This window comes from Ptychodera flava, chromosome 4, assembly GCF_041260155.1.
Source record: "Ptychodera flava strain L36383 chromosome 4, AS_Pfla_20210202, whole genome shotgun sequence".
NCBI lineage: Eukaryota > Metazoa > Hemichordata > Enteropneusta > Ptychoderidae > Ptychodera > Ptychodera flava.
This window is the reverse complement of record NC_091931.1, coordinates 44,394,933-44,414,359: the sequence shown is the minus strand read 5'-3', so window position 1 is coordinate 44,414,359 and position 19,427 is coordinate 44,394,933. Positions and strand designations below refer to the sequence as shown.

The following is a 19,427-nucleotide window of genomic DNA, read 5'->3' as shown; positions in this document are numbered from 1 at the left end:
CTCACTAATCCAAACTTCCCTACAAATATCCGAGGCGAAACAAACATTTTTATTAACACAAACAATCGGATAAGAATGTAGGAACACATTTTTGAAACGAATCAAACACAAACTAATGACTCAATCAAATATTTTTGTTCCCAATTAATAAATCATAGACAATCTGAATTCTCGGTTTATGGCAATTTTGTCGACCGATAAAAGTCTTTTCATCTTCAACATTCCATTCTAATTTCACCTACGGTATATAATATCCTAACCTCCTGTGACTTTCCTTCTAAACGTTGATTTGCCTTGTGCACCAAAGAGATGCTGTATTTTATGCCAAACGATGAAAAAATATGTGAAGAAATGACCATGTATCAGTCAGTACGGCAGGCGAAACCCGGACGGCCATACCGATTGGGGACAGAGCAGAGTAGATCGAAACGCAAACGGGGTGTTATTATAGGAAAGGCGGTGACTTATTTTAAAGCTGAATAAAATGCTGTCTCTGGTTGTGTAAGTCTGTTGATCGAAATATATATTTTGTTCCCAGTTGATTAATCATGGGGGATGGCAGTCTCGATCTCCCCTTTATGGTTCGATATTTACTGACTCGTTCCCTCTCATTTTTGTCAATCGATGAAAGCATTTTCGTCTTCCATATTCAATATTACTTTGACCGATGTTACATCCTGACCTATACTGTCATTAGTTTTGACCAACGTACAAAGAACATTGCCCATGCATCCGGCTGATTAGATGTTTTGCAAAACGGTGAAGAAATGGGGCCCGGGAGACATCGATGTCTGTCTTTCCGGACTGTTTACACGTAGCTTAGGGGATATCGAAGGAGATGAATCAGTTGGTTGAATAAAACATAACTTTTCGGACTTATTTTATGTCAATTTTGTCAATGTCGGACTTTTGATTCGATTGAGAAACCAGAATCACCTACAGAGATGTCTGTATTAAACACGGACGCACAATTGGGAATAGTTTGTTGTGCTACTGTCGGTCTCAGTCGTGGTGTCTCTCCCATAAAATTTCGAAGCTATAGGTCTACACTTGTCGTTTTGATTCACAGGTAGCGGTACACCGATGACCAGATATTGTACCGTTCTTAAAACTAGTCTAAGCAATTTTACGACACTGCACTATTTGCCATCGTGTCTCCCCGTGAACGTCCTTGAACCTATGGACGTGACCATTGTTTTACTGCGCCCATTAGAGTGTAAACCCCTGTTCGTTACCAGCAGAATACTTTTTAAAGTTCTGTACATCAGTGTACACTGTGTGTATAAGCCCTAAACCTAGTTTAATTCAATTATGGAAAGGTATTAAAGAATAAAGGGTCGTTATAGTTGCTAAAATTGCGAGAAAAACGGCACTTTTTACTCAAATAGAATAGTCCTATTCACAAGCGCTATTGTTTTAAATCACGTCCAGGGTGTGCTGTTGATTTTCATTCTTTCGTGCAATTTCATTCGTTTGAAGCAATTATCCTTTCATTTGACTGCTCTGTTGGACTCTTCTGAATATGTGTTTTGGATAAAAAGAACTCTACAGTGAAAGACATAAACTTCGACGGTGATAGGTATACAATATCGGTTCGATGTGTGAAGATATACAGATTACAAGTTATTTTAGAAGTTCTCAAAACCAGTAAAAATAATTCTGCGCGCCACTTATTGATAGTTTCTTCTTGTGAACGTCCTTGAATCCGTGACCGCGACCATTGTTTTCGAAGTGTTCGACGGTCGATGATCGGTAGATTAATGAAGATATATGTTACTGAACTATTGGCATGGTTAGGTAATAGACGGTGTAGTCTGTAGAGGCGATACGGCGAAATTCCACGGCCGAAGGGAGCGTACATTGCATGGTTTCTTACAAGAACGAGCCGTCGGTTTCCATAGCTACTACGTGAAATCCGGCCTCACCGATGTCCCGGGCCGATGTCCCTGTCCTGATTCGGAGAACAACTTTAAGCTGCGTGTTGAGGTTCAGATGTCCGATTTTTTCATATTCAAAAGGCTTATTGATTTACAGAGAACGCCCGTCTTGTTTTTAGCTTTAACTTAGCACATGATGGCAATTGAAAATTCAAAGCCAAATAGCCAGCTGGAAAAAAATAGACGACTTGCTCTCACCAGCGGTCGAGGTCGCAATGAAAAAAAATCGAAGTCACTGAAATCGGTATCATTGCTCCGCCATGTTTATTGTTGGTTGTACGGCCAGTTTAAGTCACAGACTTTCTTCACGGTGAAATTCATATAATTGCCATACCGCGAAGTTCCCTGTGCATTTCAATATGTCTATTTGGAAGCAAAAGCGCCACGGACATTTGATCGATGGTGATGAACTTTCTCCAGGCCGTGACATGTCACCAGTTACGAACTTTACCGGTTTTCGATACGAAAGATGCAATATATTATCAGCGTTGTTCACGTTGTGTTTTGAGTTTGATATGGAATATAACAGGAAAACACTAACGATTAGAGTGACGATAGAGACCATGCCCGATACGGAAAAATTGACATCAACTACTTGCATTGAGCAGTGACCTGAAACTTCAGACTGATATATAAATGTCGACAATATAAAACATTGAAATGCCGGAGAGAAAGAGGGAGAGAGAGGTTTACGCTGTAGCGAACTGATTATACTCTTTCGGATATGACTTCGGTGTAGACTATACACAGACATCGAAAATGTACACCTACTTTCGAGAAATTCGACTAATCTTATAATAAAGAGTGGAACAAATCCAAAAGTGTTGGTTGAAGTAAATCTTCAGATGTTGGTTTTCTAAAGTTAGATAATACTTACAGAAATATGGTCGTCATAGTCTTCTTTTAAAAATATTATCTTCAACACCACGTTTCTTATGATCGGTGATGTCATTTTTTATTATTTTTACAAACTTTCAATGCATCAAACGCTATAAGACTATCTCATCTGCCTGTCAAGGAGTTACAATGTATTTCCAAGGGCTGGCACACGATGTCAACTTACGTGTCGTCCGTCGAGCGGCCGGTGGCAGTGTCACAGATTGTTCCGTCTGTAATCGCGGCCACTTTGATTTTGATGTGACACCAACGTGCGTTTGAGGTTTTTTTGTTACGTAATTTGTCGACCTCACAAAATTTCACAGTCCATGCTTTGAAGCAGTCTCAACATGGCAAACATGTCTCGCTTAAATTTCGTCCTCGTCGTTCCAAATTAAATTCGACCACTAAATTATTTCGGCAGTTTTAATTTCCTATTAATCGACGTTTTTCAAATCGTAATTAATTTTTTTCTGGTCGAATTGATAGGTTTTTGGTAGCAAGCTTATCTCTTCGTCGGACCAGTATACCGCGAGATGTAGTACTGTGTTCGGCAGCCATGGCGAAAGTGAATATTGTATGTTGGTTGTTGTTTGTTTTATGTTACAAATACCTGTCGCGTGAGGGCGTTTGAAACGCTTCTGAAGCGGCTCAGTCTGTCCACACAGCGATTTGCGGATAGAGTTAATCCCTACAACGGCTCTGGTTGGGCCGACTAAACCGTCTCAAATCTGAAACGCTTCAGAACCACTTCGGAGTGTCCACACATAACTTTCTGTGTCAGTATTGGCCCAGAACCGTTTCAGAGACGTTTCAATGGCCTGTGTATGAACGGCATATATGTCTCCTAAATTCAGTGTACAGACATCTTATGACTTTCCCTTCAAGATTTTATCATTGTCATGAATTTTTTTAGCCAAGCGTAGATACAGGATAGGGGAACCTGAAAGTATGGTAACACTTTTCAAGTCTCTTAATAAGACCATGGTGTCATACTTTGGCTGAATCCAGTGAAATCATTGCCTTAACTCCAGTACCATATACGGGCATGCTGTCTTCAACAAAAACACTGTAGATATATTTTTAGATTCTAAGATTAGTGTAATAGTTCTTTTACCGGTTCCATGATGCAGTGCGCGCCAGGGTATACAAAGCGTACGTTACGCATAGAACTTTTTAGCCGTAGGGTACACGCAGGGTACGTTACTCATAGAACTCTATGGCAGGGTACATCCTGACCTATATTTTCGTTGCTGATGGTTAGATTATACACAGGGCATTATTTGGTATTGCAAATTTGTGTCATTCTTCTTTAACAATCCGTTGTACTAAACAAATCAACATGTTTTCGCTGTTTTGAGCTTATATACGATGTTTGATAAAGTCACTGCAATGCATTGTGGGATAACCGGGGAAAAGGTCTATTGACAGTTGTGTTGATATGCTGATAGTGTCAAACAAATTAGAGAGTTTTGCATTGTGCCCAGAAAAATCTTTACACAGAACAAAGACAAGGGACAGTGAATCTTTAGTAAATGTATTAATTTATGAACATGATAATTATTCTCAATGGCCTTGCAATAAATTGCTTTTGAAATGAATAATGAATTATTTTCCCACAAGCCAAGTTGAAATAAATCTGGTTTGATTATTGCTGATTATCACAGCTCTGATTATCACAGCAACAAGATTTGATGAATAAAACGGAATAAGTGACATATGAACTATGCATTCACAGAATTTTTGTTCTGTATTGTCATTGACAATCTCAACACTGCATGTATAATGCAGATGTACCCATATCCTGACATGTCTGTCACATCCCCATCTACCAAGCCAGTAAAAAGTTTTATTGAACCAAAAGCTATCCTGTATTTCACCTACTTGGCATGGTATGTTATACTGGACTAAGTCAGTAAAGTCATGTTTACAATATCAATGTTTTCAGAGGCCTTCAAATGTTCTAGGCTTCATTAAAATGCAGCATATGGGACATGTTATGCCGCACTGGTTTTCTCAACTTGACTGATGGTGACATATGAACTTCGCAGGGTAAAGGTTAAACCATTACATTGCAAATTAACACATCTTTAAGTTTGAGTGTAAAAGTGCCAATCTGTAAGTTTCCCACATCTTGTCTCTCTCATACCTTTAGATAGTTCAAATTGGACAAACAGTCTGTACAATGAGAGAGATAGTTGCTGCTGCTGGCAACAGACTGACTCTTCCGTTGACAACGTATGGAGGATTTCAAGAACAAGGAACACTAACACTGTTACTTTGGGAGGTAAAGTGAAATTAGTATTACTCTATTACATTAAGTGTAAGTTGATTTGCAAATACTCATGTGTATTCAAAATGTCATAAATCAGCTTATTTATTTGAAAAAGGATTAACTATTTATGACACCGTCAATTTTGCTTTCAATTTTTTCCTATTTCTGTGATTTCGTTCAGATTTGTGAAGTGGTTGTAGTTGGTATCCAGCAGGGTGATGTTCTGAACTTATCATCAAAGACATTGAAAAGGATATAATTTTTGGAATAGGAGTGTTCAACTCCCTGAAGTTTTCAGGGACTTGTAGAAGTTATAGTCTTGCAAATGAGAAGTGTTCTCTTCATGTGATCGGCAAAAACTTTCCATGTAAAAGTCACATTACACAGCTAGCTACTCCTTGATTTTGCTGATGACGCTGTCCTTTTTGTGCAGTTTCATTTCATAGAAGAAACAGTGCTTGATAGCATCACAACCAGAAATTTTTGCACTACCACTTGATTGTACACTTGATGGTTAGAGTTGCCATCTTGACATTAATCTTCACCCTGTCATTGTCAAATGAAACATTGAGGTTACCACTTGACTGTTGATACTCACTTCAAGGAACACCGCTCAGTATCACCTCCACAGTTCCTGTTTCACTCTCAGTTGGCATTTGATGTTACAACATCACCATCGAATGATGTTATGCAGACCTCCTCTGCCAAAACCATAGATGCCCTCAGAAAGCATTTAATGTTCACTCATAATCCTTTAGAAATACACTCAAACATCAAGGTTTTTGCTTTTGCTTTTTTTACGTGCTACTTTGGCAAGCTTCTGAAATGAGCTGAAAAAGCTGTTTACTTTGTATTATGGTGCACAAAATACATTTCAGATCTTTGACATGACATACAAGATTCATCGCATGTGTGTGTGCAGAGCAAACAAAACAAGTGGCCTGGATTAGCCAGCATCATGTGTTATCTTTCAGAATGGACTAACAGAGACTCTCTGCATGACAGTCATTCGTCAGCAGAGAGGTTGAAGAAAGTGTGAATGATTTCTTTTGTGTAGATATGATATCAACAACGGTTCAGATCATGAAAGAAGATAAAAAAGTTATCTTTATACTAAGAGGACTCACCTTCTCTCTAATTTCTCTTTGCAATTATTTAGTTGTTAATGCACTACAATGATATATGAACGTATGAAATGTAGGGATACATATCTGATTACCGAGTTGTAAAAATTGATTTTAGGGTGGTACACACCTTGAAGTTGAAAGACTAAGATTTAAATTTTGTCCACCTTTCTGTAAGGAAACTACCAGTATGCATCATTCCCTTTTGAAATCAAGAATAAAAATCGGGGCACACCATGCAAAAATTTTGGTACTAGAGAAACAAATTACCCAATATTTACCAACTCTTAAAATTCAAATAGCTGCCATCCATGTACATTTCTACGGGAAATATTAAATATTTAGTTTTCACAAAAATAAGTCAATGAAAAACTGTAGGTACTCCATGAGCTTCAAAATGAGCCGCAAAAAGTGGCAGAACAAAAACATATTGTAAAAGTTTGAGAATTCAAATATCTGTCCCAGAGGCGCTACCTCAAAGTTTGCCAGTGGAGGTCTGCATGGACACTTATAGTCACTACTTCATGGTCAGGTGACCTCGTTTATCCTTTCTGATCACTTGTTTTTCCACTTGATGCGTAAGCATGTGATTGACATTCGAACACTATACCACTTAATTCTTATAAATTTCATCATGTATACATGTACATCTTGATCTATCTTTCATCATGTCTATACATCTGAATCTATTTGGTTCCAACACAGTTACCATCTCCACAGCATACTCCTTCAGATCTGCCTGATCTCACAGAACAGGTAATGTTAAATATTTTGTTCATTTGTTCCGTCATTTTGTTCATGGATTTTTGTCAATATTAGATTTTCATCACCAAACTTAAAGACTTCACCAACCAAGCATACTCATTGTTGCTTTGTACCTGCAACCATCCTATATTTGGAGTTACCTGAAATTTTATTTCTAGGGGGACAAATTCATCCTTGAAAATTTCCAACAAACTATGATCCGAATTTTGTAAAATAATGTGTGATATGGTGACAATGTTCCTTGCAAAAATACTTAAACATATAACACAGCGTTTGGTTTAGATAAGGATGAAGTCACTGTGTTGGTTGGTTAACAGCAATACTAAGAATGGATATATGATAATCTGTTGCTGTTTCTTGTCATTTTTACGATATACCAAAAATAATATTAAGTGAAAAAACTCAAAAGGCTCTTTCTATTCTGCTCACTCTGTAATAACGCAACATTCTGGAAATTAAAGAAAATAAAGCTAAGAATTTGCGGCATTGTAAATATCTGTGGCGTTTTTCTTCTTCATAGAAATTCTTGTAAAACAGTGTTTCACATTTCTGCTAGATTTATCAACTGCAGAAATTTTGAAAATTGTCTGAAAGTTTCAAGAAACTTTGAACAAATTCCTGAAAAATAAACCTCACAAAGTCGCAGTTAACCGCTAGGGTCAGGTTGTACCGGTATGTGCAAGATATCTGAAATAGGCTAACTCTTTTTCTGCTTTTAAGACAATAACTCAGACCATTTTCTAATGAAAACACCTCATACAGGTGTATCATACTTGGATATACTACCAAGAAATCTATTAATAAACAAACACAAAGTGTTAAACATAATTGCAGAACAGACAATTTATATATGCACAGACCTTGATATATCCTCAAAAGTCATATGCATATTTATGCGTGAACAAGCAGAGACACTAAAAAAACTTGTACATGTGTATTCATACAAAGTCATACATATGTGTACAGCATTTGTGTCGTTGTGACAGCATGCCACATCTACACCTCAATGAACATTATCCTGACTTGCTCACACTCACCATGCCATGCACAAAGTGTTCTTTAGCAATACACTCAAAGAACAGGAACAAAGCACCCAGTTGGAATGAATCATATCTCTTTGCTGCACAACCTTTCAACTCAAGTTTGGAAATGTAATCTCCACATCAGTAACATCCACAATAAATCCTGGTTCTGATAATTCACAGCTTCCTTCTTTCACAACAAGATGATATTTCCCAGTGATCGTAAAAAGTTTACTGGCTATGAATTTGATAACACATCTTTCCATTGTGCCGTGGAACTACTTTCAAAGAGTGATACTCTGAAATTGGATCATTAATAGTTATAAATTTCTTGAAGATTTTATTGACTTCCTGTTGCCTAGCATCCAGCCTAGGGTTCATGAATCTAGTATTACTTCCCTGTCAAAGAGCCGGCATACCGAAACAACTTCTTTTTGGCTAGCAACTTGCAAGACCTGCATAGGTCCTAGGTTTACACATACTTCAGCTATGCCGTGTCTTTGTTGGCCTTGTCAGGCGAGGAGCTCAGATGATGAGAATGTCAAAGGGGCTAGTTCTTCGTTTCCCGGATTCCAGTCTCGCAAAAGTGCCTTCAAGCGACGAGCCAACAGCATCTCTCGGGACTCCGTACTGAAGTCTGTATTTGTGAATCCAGCTACAAAATCCTACCGACCAACAGTCGAAAAGGAACCACTGTGTGTACAAGAGAACATGGCAGAGTGTGTTTTTTCATTCAGTGTACCGCAGTTAATGCTGTAAGTTGCTTTTTATTCATCTATTTATTCTTTCAAACTTCAAATGGTATGTAGTCTGCCTCTGTAAAACACCAAACTATGTACTTCTCTTCTTGTCTGTGAATTAATTCCAAGTAGAAGATCATCACCTGACTTCGTGACAATTTTTAAAATGTATCACTTGCTGATAACTCTCCTCGCTGTTCATGTACATGTATTATCCATAAGCAACATACTCCTTAGTTCTGTAGTTAGGTTTTCTTGTAAATCTTCACATTGAGCCAGCATATTTGCATTAAGGTATTATGTGCCTCGAAAGTGAAAGACTTAAACTTTTGCCCAAACTTTCCACAAGGAATCTTTCAACTATTCTCTTTCAAAATCAAGAGTAAAAATCAGGGGTCACTGTGCAAATTTTGGTACTAGAGAAACAAATAACCCAAGATTTACCAATATTTAAAATTCAAAATGGCTGCCACTCCTGTGTTAACTCTATGGAGAAAAATACAATTGTCAAATTTTGAAAAACTAAACAGATGAAAAGTTTTCTCACTCCAAGAGATTTAAAATGGACCCCACAAGTCGTATATCAAAGAAGAATTGTAAAAGTTTGAGAGTCAGAATATGTGTTCCCGAAGCGCATTCTACCTTGAATGAGCTTGTGGTATCAAAGTTGCACTGACATGTTTACTTTGAAACTTCAACACTTAAGAAGTCCAGAAACTGGTGCACACATCTCTAAGCCTTTCAAGCCGGGGTCAATGATCCTCATTTCCACTTGATGAACTTTGCTATCAGGGTTTTTAGATGGTAGAGTTTTGGTTCCTATTTAATGACAAATGATATCATTCAACAACGGAAGCAAGTGTCAGAGTAAGCTGACATTTCTGTCACTCAGATTTTCTCCATTTACCATTTTTTATTTAATTTTTTTTGTTCTCTTTTGATTTTTGCTTGATTGTTTTTCTCCCAGAGTGCATTTCATGCATGGCAGTCATGTGCACATTATGTGTATTGTCAAATTCACAATCGATACAAATTGATTACATGTCATTAACCTTTATAGCGCCAAAGTTAATTATTGTCACCTTTATAAAATATACTCCAGTCAATTTATTTTTGCCAAAATTTTGATAAAAACGGTAGCCAACAAAACACGATGTCCATTTGGTCCAACATTATCAAAACAATTACAGAAACATTCATAATAATTGGTAAAATGTTGCACTAAAATTTTGTTGGGAAAAATTACAGCACTCTAAGGGTTGAACCATAAAACAATTGACCTGTACAGTAACTGTTACTTTGATAAATCAACCGTATATTGTTTTGTCCACAGCAAAGCTTATATGCAAGTTTTCCTCTTCAACACTGGAACTCTTGTACCTCAAATAATTTAACAAAAACACTAAAATTGTTTCTAAAATACAGCAGTAATGAAGACAAATAAATATGAGATAGGAAATCTTAATGCAGGAAATGAAACTTCTGTGATATATATGTAGATAAGACTGCTTCCAATGTTTCACAGAATATTACATACACTGTAATCGCCATGCTTTGTATCAATTAATCCTCGTTCTACCAGGCTCCATAGACAAACAATAGAAATAAATACAACTTGGGAGACAGAGGATTAACATGTGAAACACCTGATTCAGTATGAAGACTAAAGTTTGAAATGTCAATATTAAAACCTGTGACCAAACCAGCAAATGTGCAAAATGTATACAATATATTTGTCATTCTACTGATGGAAAATTGCCTGCATGATGTAAACTTGTGTTTCACTTTGGAAGGAACTGGAAGCAGTTCAGCAATTCATCTTTCACAAAACACTATTGACAAGTTCATTGTCAGCGTTAACTATTGTATGTGTATTTTGCATTTCTTTCCAGCTTAACCAAAGAATAGATTTGAAATGCAGAAGTTTTACCACTTTAATCTTCCGATGCCACTTTAATCTCTGCATTTGGTACAATGCATGTCAATCACATAATCAATGAAATGTATAACCACTAAAACTCACATACACATAGTGGTTAATAGCACAGATTATTGAGAAAAACTTTCAGAAGTCTGGAAACCGCTGATGAAGTGTAAAAATGCAAGAAGAAAGACTGAAAGGTTGTATCCCACCCTGGAATAAAAGTACTTCAAAGAAGAGATCTTAGAAATAATCCTCCACATGAGGCAGAAAGGATCGAGATTAAAATAATACTGGATCAAACTAGTTTATTAAAAGATATTCACTGTCACTGGCAGACTATGTAATTATGTGACAATAAATACATAATTATGTGACATACATAAACCTTTCATATTAAGTTCGTCTGTCACTTATCTGGTCAAGTTGGTTAAAACCAGCAAAACATAACATGTTCCAAACACCGTTATTTTATAAATATGACCTCTTGACCCCAGACATACATAAAAAAACCAAGATTTTCACTGGTCTGTTTTGCTGAGACATGCATAAATATGGTGGTTTTAACTGACTTGACCTGATGGTGGTAGTGGATGTCACAATATGTGCCATTTTAATTTTATTGGAATGGTGATTTTGATGCTGATTTAAAGTGACTTGACACTAATAGGTTAACCTTTTGGGCGGGTCACTCAAACATAAGTACAATCTTTGAAAAACAACCAATAAAACTATAGTAGTAAAACTGATAAACAATTTTAGTAGATAAGTAACCATATGTTGAAAAAAATTAGATCCATGTTTCAAGAAAAAATCAATACCAATATAGGTCTTTGATATTTTCAGTGATACTTATATTATACCTATAGTTTAAAATACTTCATTGAGATCTGTAGATCACTGACATCAAAGTCCAGTTTTACCAACACAAAGCTCCCCATTAGCTCTCCAATTCAAAACAAAGTAATCATCATTTTACAATGAATTTTGAGTGACAAAGCCCTTTCCTGGATTCATGTTATTTTCTATCTTATGTGTCTGTAATTTCCTCTCTTCTTTGCTTACTGATATATAATACAGTGAAAAATTTCTGTCAAACCTGACGCTGATAATTGCATTTGTCCTTGCTTTTTATTAGTGAACTATTTATGCAAGAAGATAGAGAAAGAAACAACATTTTGTGTCAACTTGGGGAGGTAAGCATATTATTGGAAGAGCAGCAGTTTCACTATTTGTTCGTCATCCCAGGGTTTCCTTGATGAGAAAAATGCCCTTGACATTGGTCCATGTTCTATTCAGACAGAAAAAAATGTTTAGAACACTTATGTTTCTCATATTTGCTCAGACAACTACTGATGATTTATTTTGGATAATTTGTCAAGCAATTTGTCAAAAACTGCAAATAAAGTTATTGGGATAATTTGTTAGTTTCCAAAATGTGATCATCTTCCTGAATCACAGCATATCCAAGTTTTAATATTTTGTTCATTATTAATATTATGTACTGCCATATCATAGATATGCTTCCTTACAATTCTCATTCATAGTGAATATAAGTTTTTTTTACAAGTATGTTACTGCTTGCAAGGCACAACTTTTATGCATCATAATGATTGTGCTATAAAGGGCAGAGAAAAAAATATTGTTCCTCAGATTATTTTGCAAAGCTACAGACATATTGAGTGAAATATTTTTTAGTGTTTTTTTACGAACCAGTTATATCATTACTGATGACTTGGAGTCTAGATTTCAAAAAAATCCAACTTTGCTAAAAGTAGAAGCGACGATTCCAAGGAACGATTTAATTCTTCTTCCTTGCCTAAAATTGTAATATCCATCATTACAAGTTCTGCATGATTTCCTTTCCAGTTGAAGGATCCGTATGAAAACATGAGGAAAGACATACTGGATGAAAGAATCAAGAGATTGGATATTTACTTGGAAGCAGTGGAAGCTCTCAAAAGTCAATCTGGTGAATATCTTTGTATCTTTTCACATTTCTTTTAATGATGTAATGGCGAGCCATTATGGTTATTGCTATTATGGTAGTGGCCAGCTCATGAGGTGTGCAAATTTTGAAATTCATGTTGAGGTGTATGGTATAAAAATAACATGTGAAAATCACAAGAAGTGTGATTTAAAAGTAGCATTTGAAAAATTACAAGAGCTAACGACAACCTAGGAACATATTTAGTGGGTAGTGAATCAAAATCTTCATTATGTCAAAGGAAGTGAGAGAACAGGTCAGAGACAATTTTGGGGTTTTTTTACGTTGAATGATTTTCTGTCAAAGAGAACAAATAATCTGTATTTGTCTTAATGTGTTTCGGATTGATAAGAGGATGACAAATATGAATCCACACTTCTTTGCTCAATCATTTCCAAATTTTTGGATTATTATAAGTTGGCATCTAAAGAGTGTCATTCAACATTCTTCTAAAAATGTGATGATTGGTTATCATGAATTGTTTGCGTGTGTTTTAGAAGATTATAAGTGGGTTTTTTTCCAAATTCCAGGAACTCACTTCAAACGAAGTTGTGACAAGGCAGACAAAGCCACAGAATTTGCACCGCTAAATTTACATCTGCAGCGAATGAGAGTGACCACGTCTTCAAAAAAAGGTACACATTTACCACTCATATTATGCATGAGTCTTCTCTCTGACCTTCAGTACAGTTTAAAAGACAGTGTTACACCTGAAATGATTAAGATTCAGAGTTGATTTCCTCCTTGAAATAAACTAATACAAACTAAACACCTAAGAATTTAATAAGAAAGCTGAACAGAAAAACTCTCGCTAGAAAGCAAATTGTGTGTTTTTCATTTGTGTGATGAAGTGCCACTCTTTTCAGGTACACACCATTTGTTTGTGGTTGTTTTAAGTACAACAAATAACTGAACTCATTATGATACACATCCCATACCCATTTGGTCACTGTTCTTATGGTATTCCCGCTTGTTTTCAGTGGCTGCTTTAGACCTACATGTACATGTATGTACTAGAGAGTTATGATGGAAGTGTTGTACCGTAGTTTAACCAAGGGTCATCCAACAAACTTACAATGTAACGTTTTTGCTGGATAGAAAGGTATATTATCACTGTTTTATGCATATAGTAGGATTTAATTAATCTTTGATTTATTTCCACTAGATGAGTTTTATGACTTTATCACTGTTGGAGCCTTCACTGCATATGCCATGAAGTATAAATCTGGAGGTCTCAAGAAAATGCTGCACAATTCTTTCAAAGACAACAATGCCAGGTAGGGTCCTCAGAGTCTCTTCATCTCTTCACTTTGCTCAACCAATCAGCTGATCCCATCAGCCACATTCTTGCCATGTTCTAGTCATACACCAAATATAAAAGTTATCAAAGAATAACTTATCAAGGCATTTCATTCATAAACGCAGGCGTCACCATCTTGGAACCTATTCCAAATAAAGAAAGTGAAATCACAGTCTTTTTACCCAATCAGTCCCTCCATTAGACAGATACAAGTCTTTCCTCTTGTTATAGTTCAAAATGAAAGAGCATGCTGATGGGACTCAGAGTATTATTTTTCACTATTCTGAACTTTTGCTTAATCATTGTTTTCTATCTATAAATGGCGTGTGTGTATTTATCTCCTTGAGTGTGAACTGGACATCCTTTAGACTGTCGACAGTCCCTTGTGCCTTTTCTGTCTCTAATTGCTGTTGTCAATCGCACGACAGTGGGTGAATCGCAAGCGTAGCACTGAAGGACAAGCTGGGCATTCCGAAAGCATACATTGACACAAGGGACTGTTGTCTTCCGATAAGCCCTCAACAACAACAACAGGGAAAACTCTGCTGTAACCTAACGGAGAAGAAATGATTGACAGGTGAATGGGGTCACAGGTCACTGGTCATGGCATGGCCAGCTGGAAACAGCACCAACTCAACATGGCCACAGCAAAAGAGTTTTACTACGGCAAAGCCTTGGAGGAACTCGGATTCACACAGCCCCTACTCTCAGCCGATGTATCAGCCTCAAGATGAGTCAAGTCAACATGATGATCTCACTTGCATTTTTGAGCTCTATGCAAATTTCTTCCTTTGCCTCCGCCCTGTTCTCAATGTCATATCTCATGAATAATTAATAGCAACCCAAGTCTTTCAATAGACAACAGCCCCTCTGGCTCTATGGCGCCTTCGGTCTTTCGCTTGCAACTCCCCACTATCATATGTGTGAGAGACAACACCAGTGAGAGACAGAAAAGGTGCAAGGGACTGTCGACATAGTCATCCTTGTTTGACAATAATGAAGTAATCACTTATAGCTATTCTACCTTACTTTCTCTCACTCAGTGCTCAACCATCGATAACTACATTGCTATTGAAAATTGAAACTTTGGAAAGAAATCTGAATCTGTTGAAGACTAAGACAGAGTGGTATGCCAACCAGATCAAAGCCTTCATCAAACAGAACGCAAGAACCAGCGTGATTGACCCCTTCCCAACATTCTCTGAAAAGGTAAAGAGATGATAATGGTAGTTGTTTGTGATGATGATGATTATAATGTTAGTGGCAATAATTGTGATGCTTATGAAAGTTATTTGTCAGACTCCATACCCCTCCCCTACCTCCAGTGTTTGCATACTTATCAATAAACGCAACAAAAGCTCTACCTGATCTTAGATGTTGCATATATATTCTGTATGTGGTGATATATCATCTGGAATAGCAATAATTTCAACCACTTTCTTTTAGAAACAACAAATATGATTATACTTTTCACGAATATAATTTTTTTACGACAACTTTGATATGCTGTAATTGTTATTTCTCTGCATTAGAAATTTTCACAAAATGTGGCAGTGAACAATGAGAACGTAAAGGCCGCCATTTTGGTTTTGGAAGCTAAAGCTGCTCAACTCAGCCCAAAAATGTTGCAAAACTAAGTTTTCAGAAAATTGCATAATGCTATTGTAACAAACAGCACCAAATAATGCGTATAACACTCAACTGCATTGTGCATGTAGTGAAACTGTTTGTCAATGTTATGTCTGCATGTATGTTTTGATTGTCATTATCTCAACTCATATCTCCACATTATGTAAAATATCAATGTTACGATAATTGTAGTTCATATGACCCATATTGTTCACAAATAATCACAGAATCATGTGTCAAATATTCATGTGATGATCTGCAGCATCTTCACAAAAGTTAGTTGAACCTGGAAGATGCTGGAGAAAATTAAAGTCATACTTGTAGGAGATAGAGGAGTTGGACATATGATATTCAAACTATTTTTACACAACTTTCTTGTAACTACACAAATGCATGCTTTTTTGTTTTTAATGATTGTTTCCTTGTGTTATTTCTGTTTTAATGACTTTCTCCTTCACAATATAATACTAGTATTTCTGTTTAATAACCTATATATTTACGATTAATTTTCTTTATACTTCTCTAACACTGTATCAGAAAACACATTTTAACTCTCTGGATGAACAACGAGCTTATGTCTACCCTTATTGTGTTCTTGAAAAGGTAACCTGTCTGTGAAATTTGTGACACTGTGAGCACAAGAATGAAATGGATAACATCGTTGACAATGCCCCGCCATTCCCCAATGCAATGTTCCCATCGTTAAGAAATCAGTGGGTAACTCTGATTAAGAAATCAGTGGGTAACTCTGATCAATGTCATCTTCATTCAATTTCCCTGCAGTCTTCTTATATCTCTGTGTTTTCATGAAGTTTGGAGATAGCACAGGGGAGCTAGATATAGATAACACACATGCATTATGAAGGTACTCTGCTGAAAACGTGAAAATTCTTCATTGTTCTTCCAAGGGATAAAGGGACAGTCCAGGGGCAGGTAGATATTGACCTACCAAATTTGGAGTCCGTGTTCATTCTTGTGCCCACCGTGATCCTGTAACAATCACATCTGAAATTAACACAACCCAGCTGCCATCTTGAATCAGATAGCATTGTGGGAAAATGGCAGGGCGGGAAACAGAGATCAGTGAATGTGGTGGGGAAACTTTATCAGAAATACATGATCTGCCATTGTTTATTTGCTTCATAGCCATTGTACATGATACAACTCAAATCTCATCAAACAATAAATCCAGTTCACTCACTGCCGTCCTTGTCAATGCGTCAAAGCAGACTTTGTTTCACGGGAAAAGAAAATATAAACTCAATATACATCTGATACTGCTGCTCATTCTCATTTCAATATCACTGTGTGGACAAAAAATTGTGTATCCATTTTAAATGACATATAATTATTTGAGCTTGTCACTGATTAAAGATACAGTGCTTGTATTCCTGTAGTTTGTTGTTATACTTACATTACTAAGCAGCTTTTCTTTGTTGACAATTGACCCTAATTTCTAGAGATGCCCCAAGTATATTTGTACTTCCCTGACAATCTTTTAAAGCCAGTGGCATCACCTCAACAAATTTTTCATGCAGAAATATTCAGTTAAGTATGTCAAACTCTCAGTTTGGCACCTTTAATTCTAGTCAAAGATGACTTGTGGACAGGAAGTCATACACAAAAATATTTTCCAGTACTACAAACCAAAAATGGTCCTTTTGACCATGTTACTGAAATCATGTTTTGACCATCCTTGGTCCTATGAGATTTCAACTTTCGCATTATATTAAAAGGAAGCATTTTGACAAAGTTCACTGAGATGTTGAACTGAAGCTTATTATGTATCCCTCATAATTTGCAATGATGTGGTTAGACAAAATGTCAACTGCAAATTTGATCATACCACAGTAAAACAATGCTTAATTGAAATTTACAAATACAAATGTTGAGTCCAGTCAAATACAAATAAATTATGGTAAGTAATCAGTATGCATAGATATCAAAATCTAAAATTTGCTGCACAATAATTGATAACTGGGTTAATCGAATGCAAACACTGTCATCCCAGAAAATGACAGAAGATTAATTTTATCTTGGAATTCATAAAGTATGATGAAATTATGTTTATATCGCTGTTCAATGAAACAACTTTCTCACATGAAAGTCATCTGACCAAATGTTGCTCCACCTTCAAATATTGGTAAAAACTGTCATCAGTACATGTACTTTGAAAAAACAATCTTGTCACCACAGACATTGATTTTGAGGCGGTCTTTTTTGGCAGATTGTTGAGTTGATATCGCTTTGTGAAAGTCCAACAATCAAAGAAGCAGAGACTGAACTTCAGGAATCTGAGGAGAAAGTACACAACATAACATTAAAAAGTAAACCATCCATGTCTACCATGGTAAGATTGGATTTAATTTCAGATTTTAGCTGTGTCCGTCACAACAATAGTACTGATCGTGATTTTCAGGGATGTTTAAGCAATAAAGCACACCATTGATGGTACAACACAAGATTTTGACAGGTTCACGAAATACATGCATGAGTGATAGCTAGTGCATATATGAAGTGAACTGGTCAAAAACCAAGTGGTATACCATCGCTGGGTGTGATTTATTGCTATTATATAGTAACAGTATATTGAAATTCCGGCATGGAACATCAAAAAAGGATTTAGCTCTGTGCCACCAATATACTGGTATGATATAATACTGGATAAAGCACTGCAATAACAACATAGGCGTGTGCTACCTGATTTCAAACAGAATATACCCTTTTGTGCTTATGGAGTTAGTGCCCAGGACTGTAATTTGGTCACTTTACAATGTTTGTGTGATATTTATAGTTTCAGCCATACTATCAGCGGTAACGAAAAATCAACATAGAAGTTACTGTTAGCGTACATGGGCACATTTCAAATGTTGAACATAATTATCAAATCACTTCTTCTCACATAAATGAGGGAATTGTTTTGTGATATCCCTCTTTATTTCATATTCTGTTGTCATAGGAACAAATGTCTATAGAGATGAAGCAAAACCTGGTGAAGCTTGGTGAGCTACACAACAACAGTGCAGCAGATGAACGGAGCTGGCAAAATGATGTTGTTTCGACGGTTGAAGCTCTGACCGGACAAGTTACCAAGCTGTGCCAGCATGCATCAAACTGCCTTGCATTGACACAGATCATAGTAAGTCATGAATACTTACTACTGTGAAGAGGCTGCTATAGTTATTAGACCAATTACAGGACTTCTTAATTTTCTGATTACATACCAAGATAGGCTGTGCAAGTTTGTCAGTGACTTCATTGTAATATTCCATGCTGAAAAACATGTCTTTTTTATAATACATTTATTCTTACAGGAAGGGCACCAGTATAGAACAATGTTGTCATCAATACAGTACAGAAGAGATGTTGTGCTAAGTCAAGCTGTAAGTTTCTCATCTCTTGTTCATTTTCTTTTTTTGTCAGAATTTAAAGGTTATCACAATAATAATCTATTTTGGAAAATTTATTTACAAACTCAATTCATCACTATTTAAATAAATCTAATGGAGGTAAAATTACAATATTCTGACACCCAGTGTTTGTTATCTGCTGTTTTTAGCTCATATTTGGTTTTATATATAAATACCAAAAAGAGCTTATATGATGAGTCTGAGTGGCGTCTGTATGTCTGTATATTTGTGGGTATGTATGTGCGGATGTATGTCCGTCACACACAAAAGCTCCCATACCGCCAAAGCTACCGTCTCAGTATTCGGTGTAAAGGTAGATGTAGGGGTTGAGATGTGAATTTGTTCAAATGAATACATCAGTGTCAAAAATGTGCAAATGAGGCAAGAAAAAGGGAAATACTGCAAGTGTGCAGGAGTGGTGGCAGTGAACTGAATCAGCCC

At 36.4% G+C, this 19,427-nt stretch overlaps 1 protein-coding gene across 3 annotated transcripts in view; it reads left to right on the top strand.

Moving 5' to 3' along the window:
- LOC139131907 (inositol polyphosphate-4-phosphatase type I A-like) overlaps window positions 1-19,427 on the top strand; it is a 45,953-nt gene that overhangs the window by 14,453 nt on the left and 12,073 nt on the right. Inside the window, exons 6-17 of one of the 3 annotated variants that reach the window (XM_070698221.1) lie at window positions 4,969-5,100; window positions 6,918-6,968; window positions 8,516-8,754; window positions 11,799-11,856; window positions 12,530-12,632; window positions 13,178-13,282; window positions 13,813-13,924; window positions 14,991-15,156; window positions 16,114-16,179; window positions 17,804-17,926; window positions 18,536-18,715; window positions 18,891-18,959. In XM_070698221.1, coding sequence (XP_070554322.1) covers window positions 4,969-5,100; window positions 6,918-6,968; window positions 8,516-8,754; window positions 11,799-11,856; window positions 12,530-12,632; window positions 13,178-13,282; window positions 13,813-13,924; window positions 14,991-15,156; window positions 16,114-16,179; window positions 17,804-17,926; window positions 18,536-18,715; window positions 18,891-18,959 — 1,404 coding nt within the window. The remainder of the gene's footprint in view (window positions 1-4,968; window positions 5,101-6,917; window positions 6,969-8,515; window positions 8,755-11,798; window positions 11,857-12,529; window positions 12,633-13,177; window positions 13,283-13,812; window positions 13,925-14,990; window positions 15,157-16,113; window positions 16,180-17,803; window positions 17,927-18,535; window positions 18,716-18,890; window positions 18,960-19,427) is intronic. The other 2 variants (XM_070698222.1, XM_070698223.1) reach the window with 2 other exon arrangements.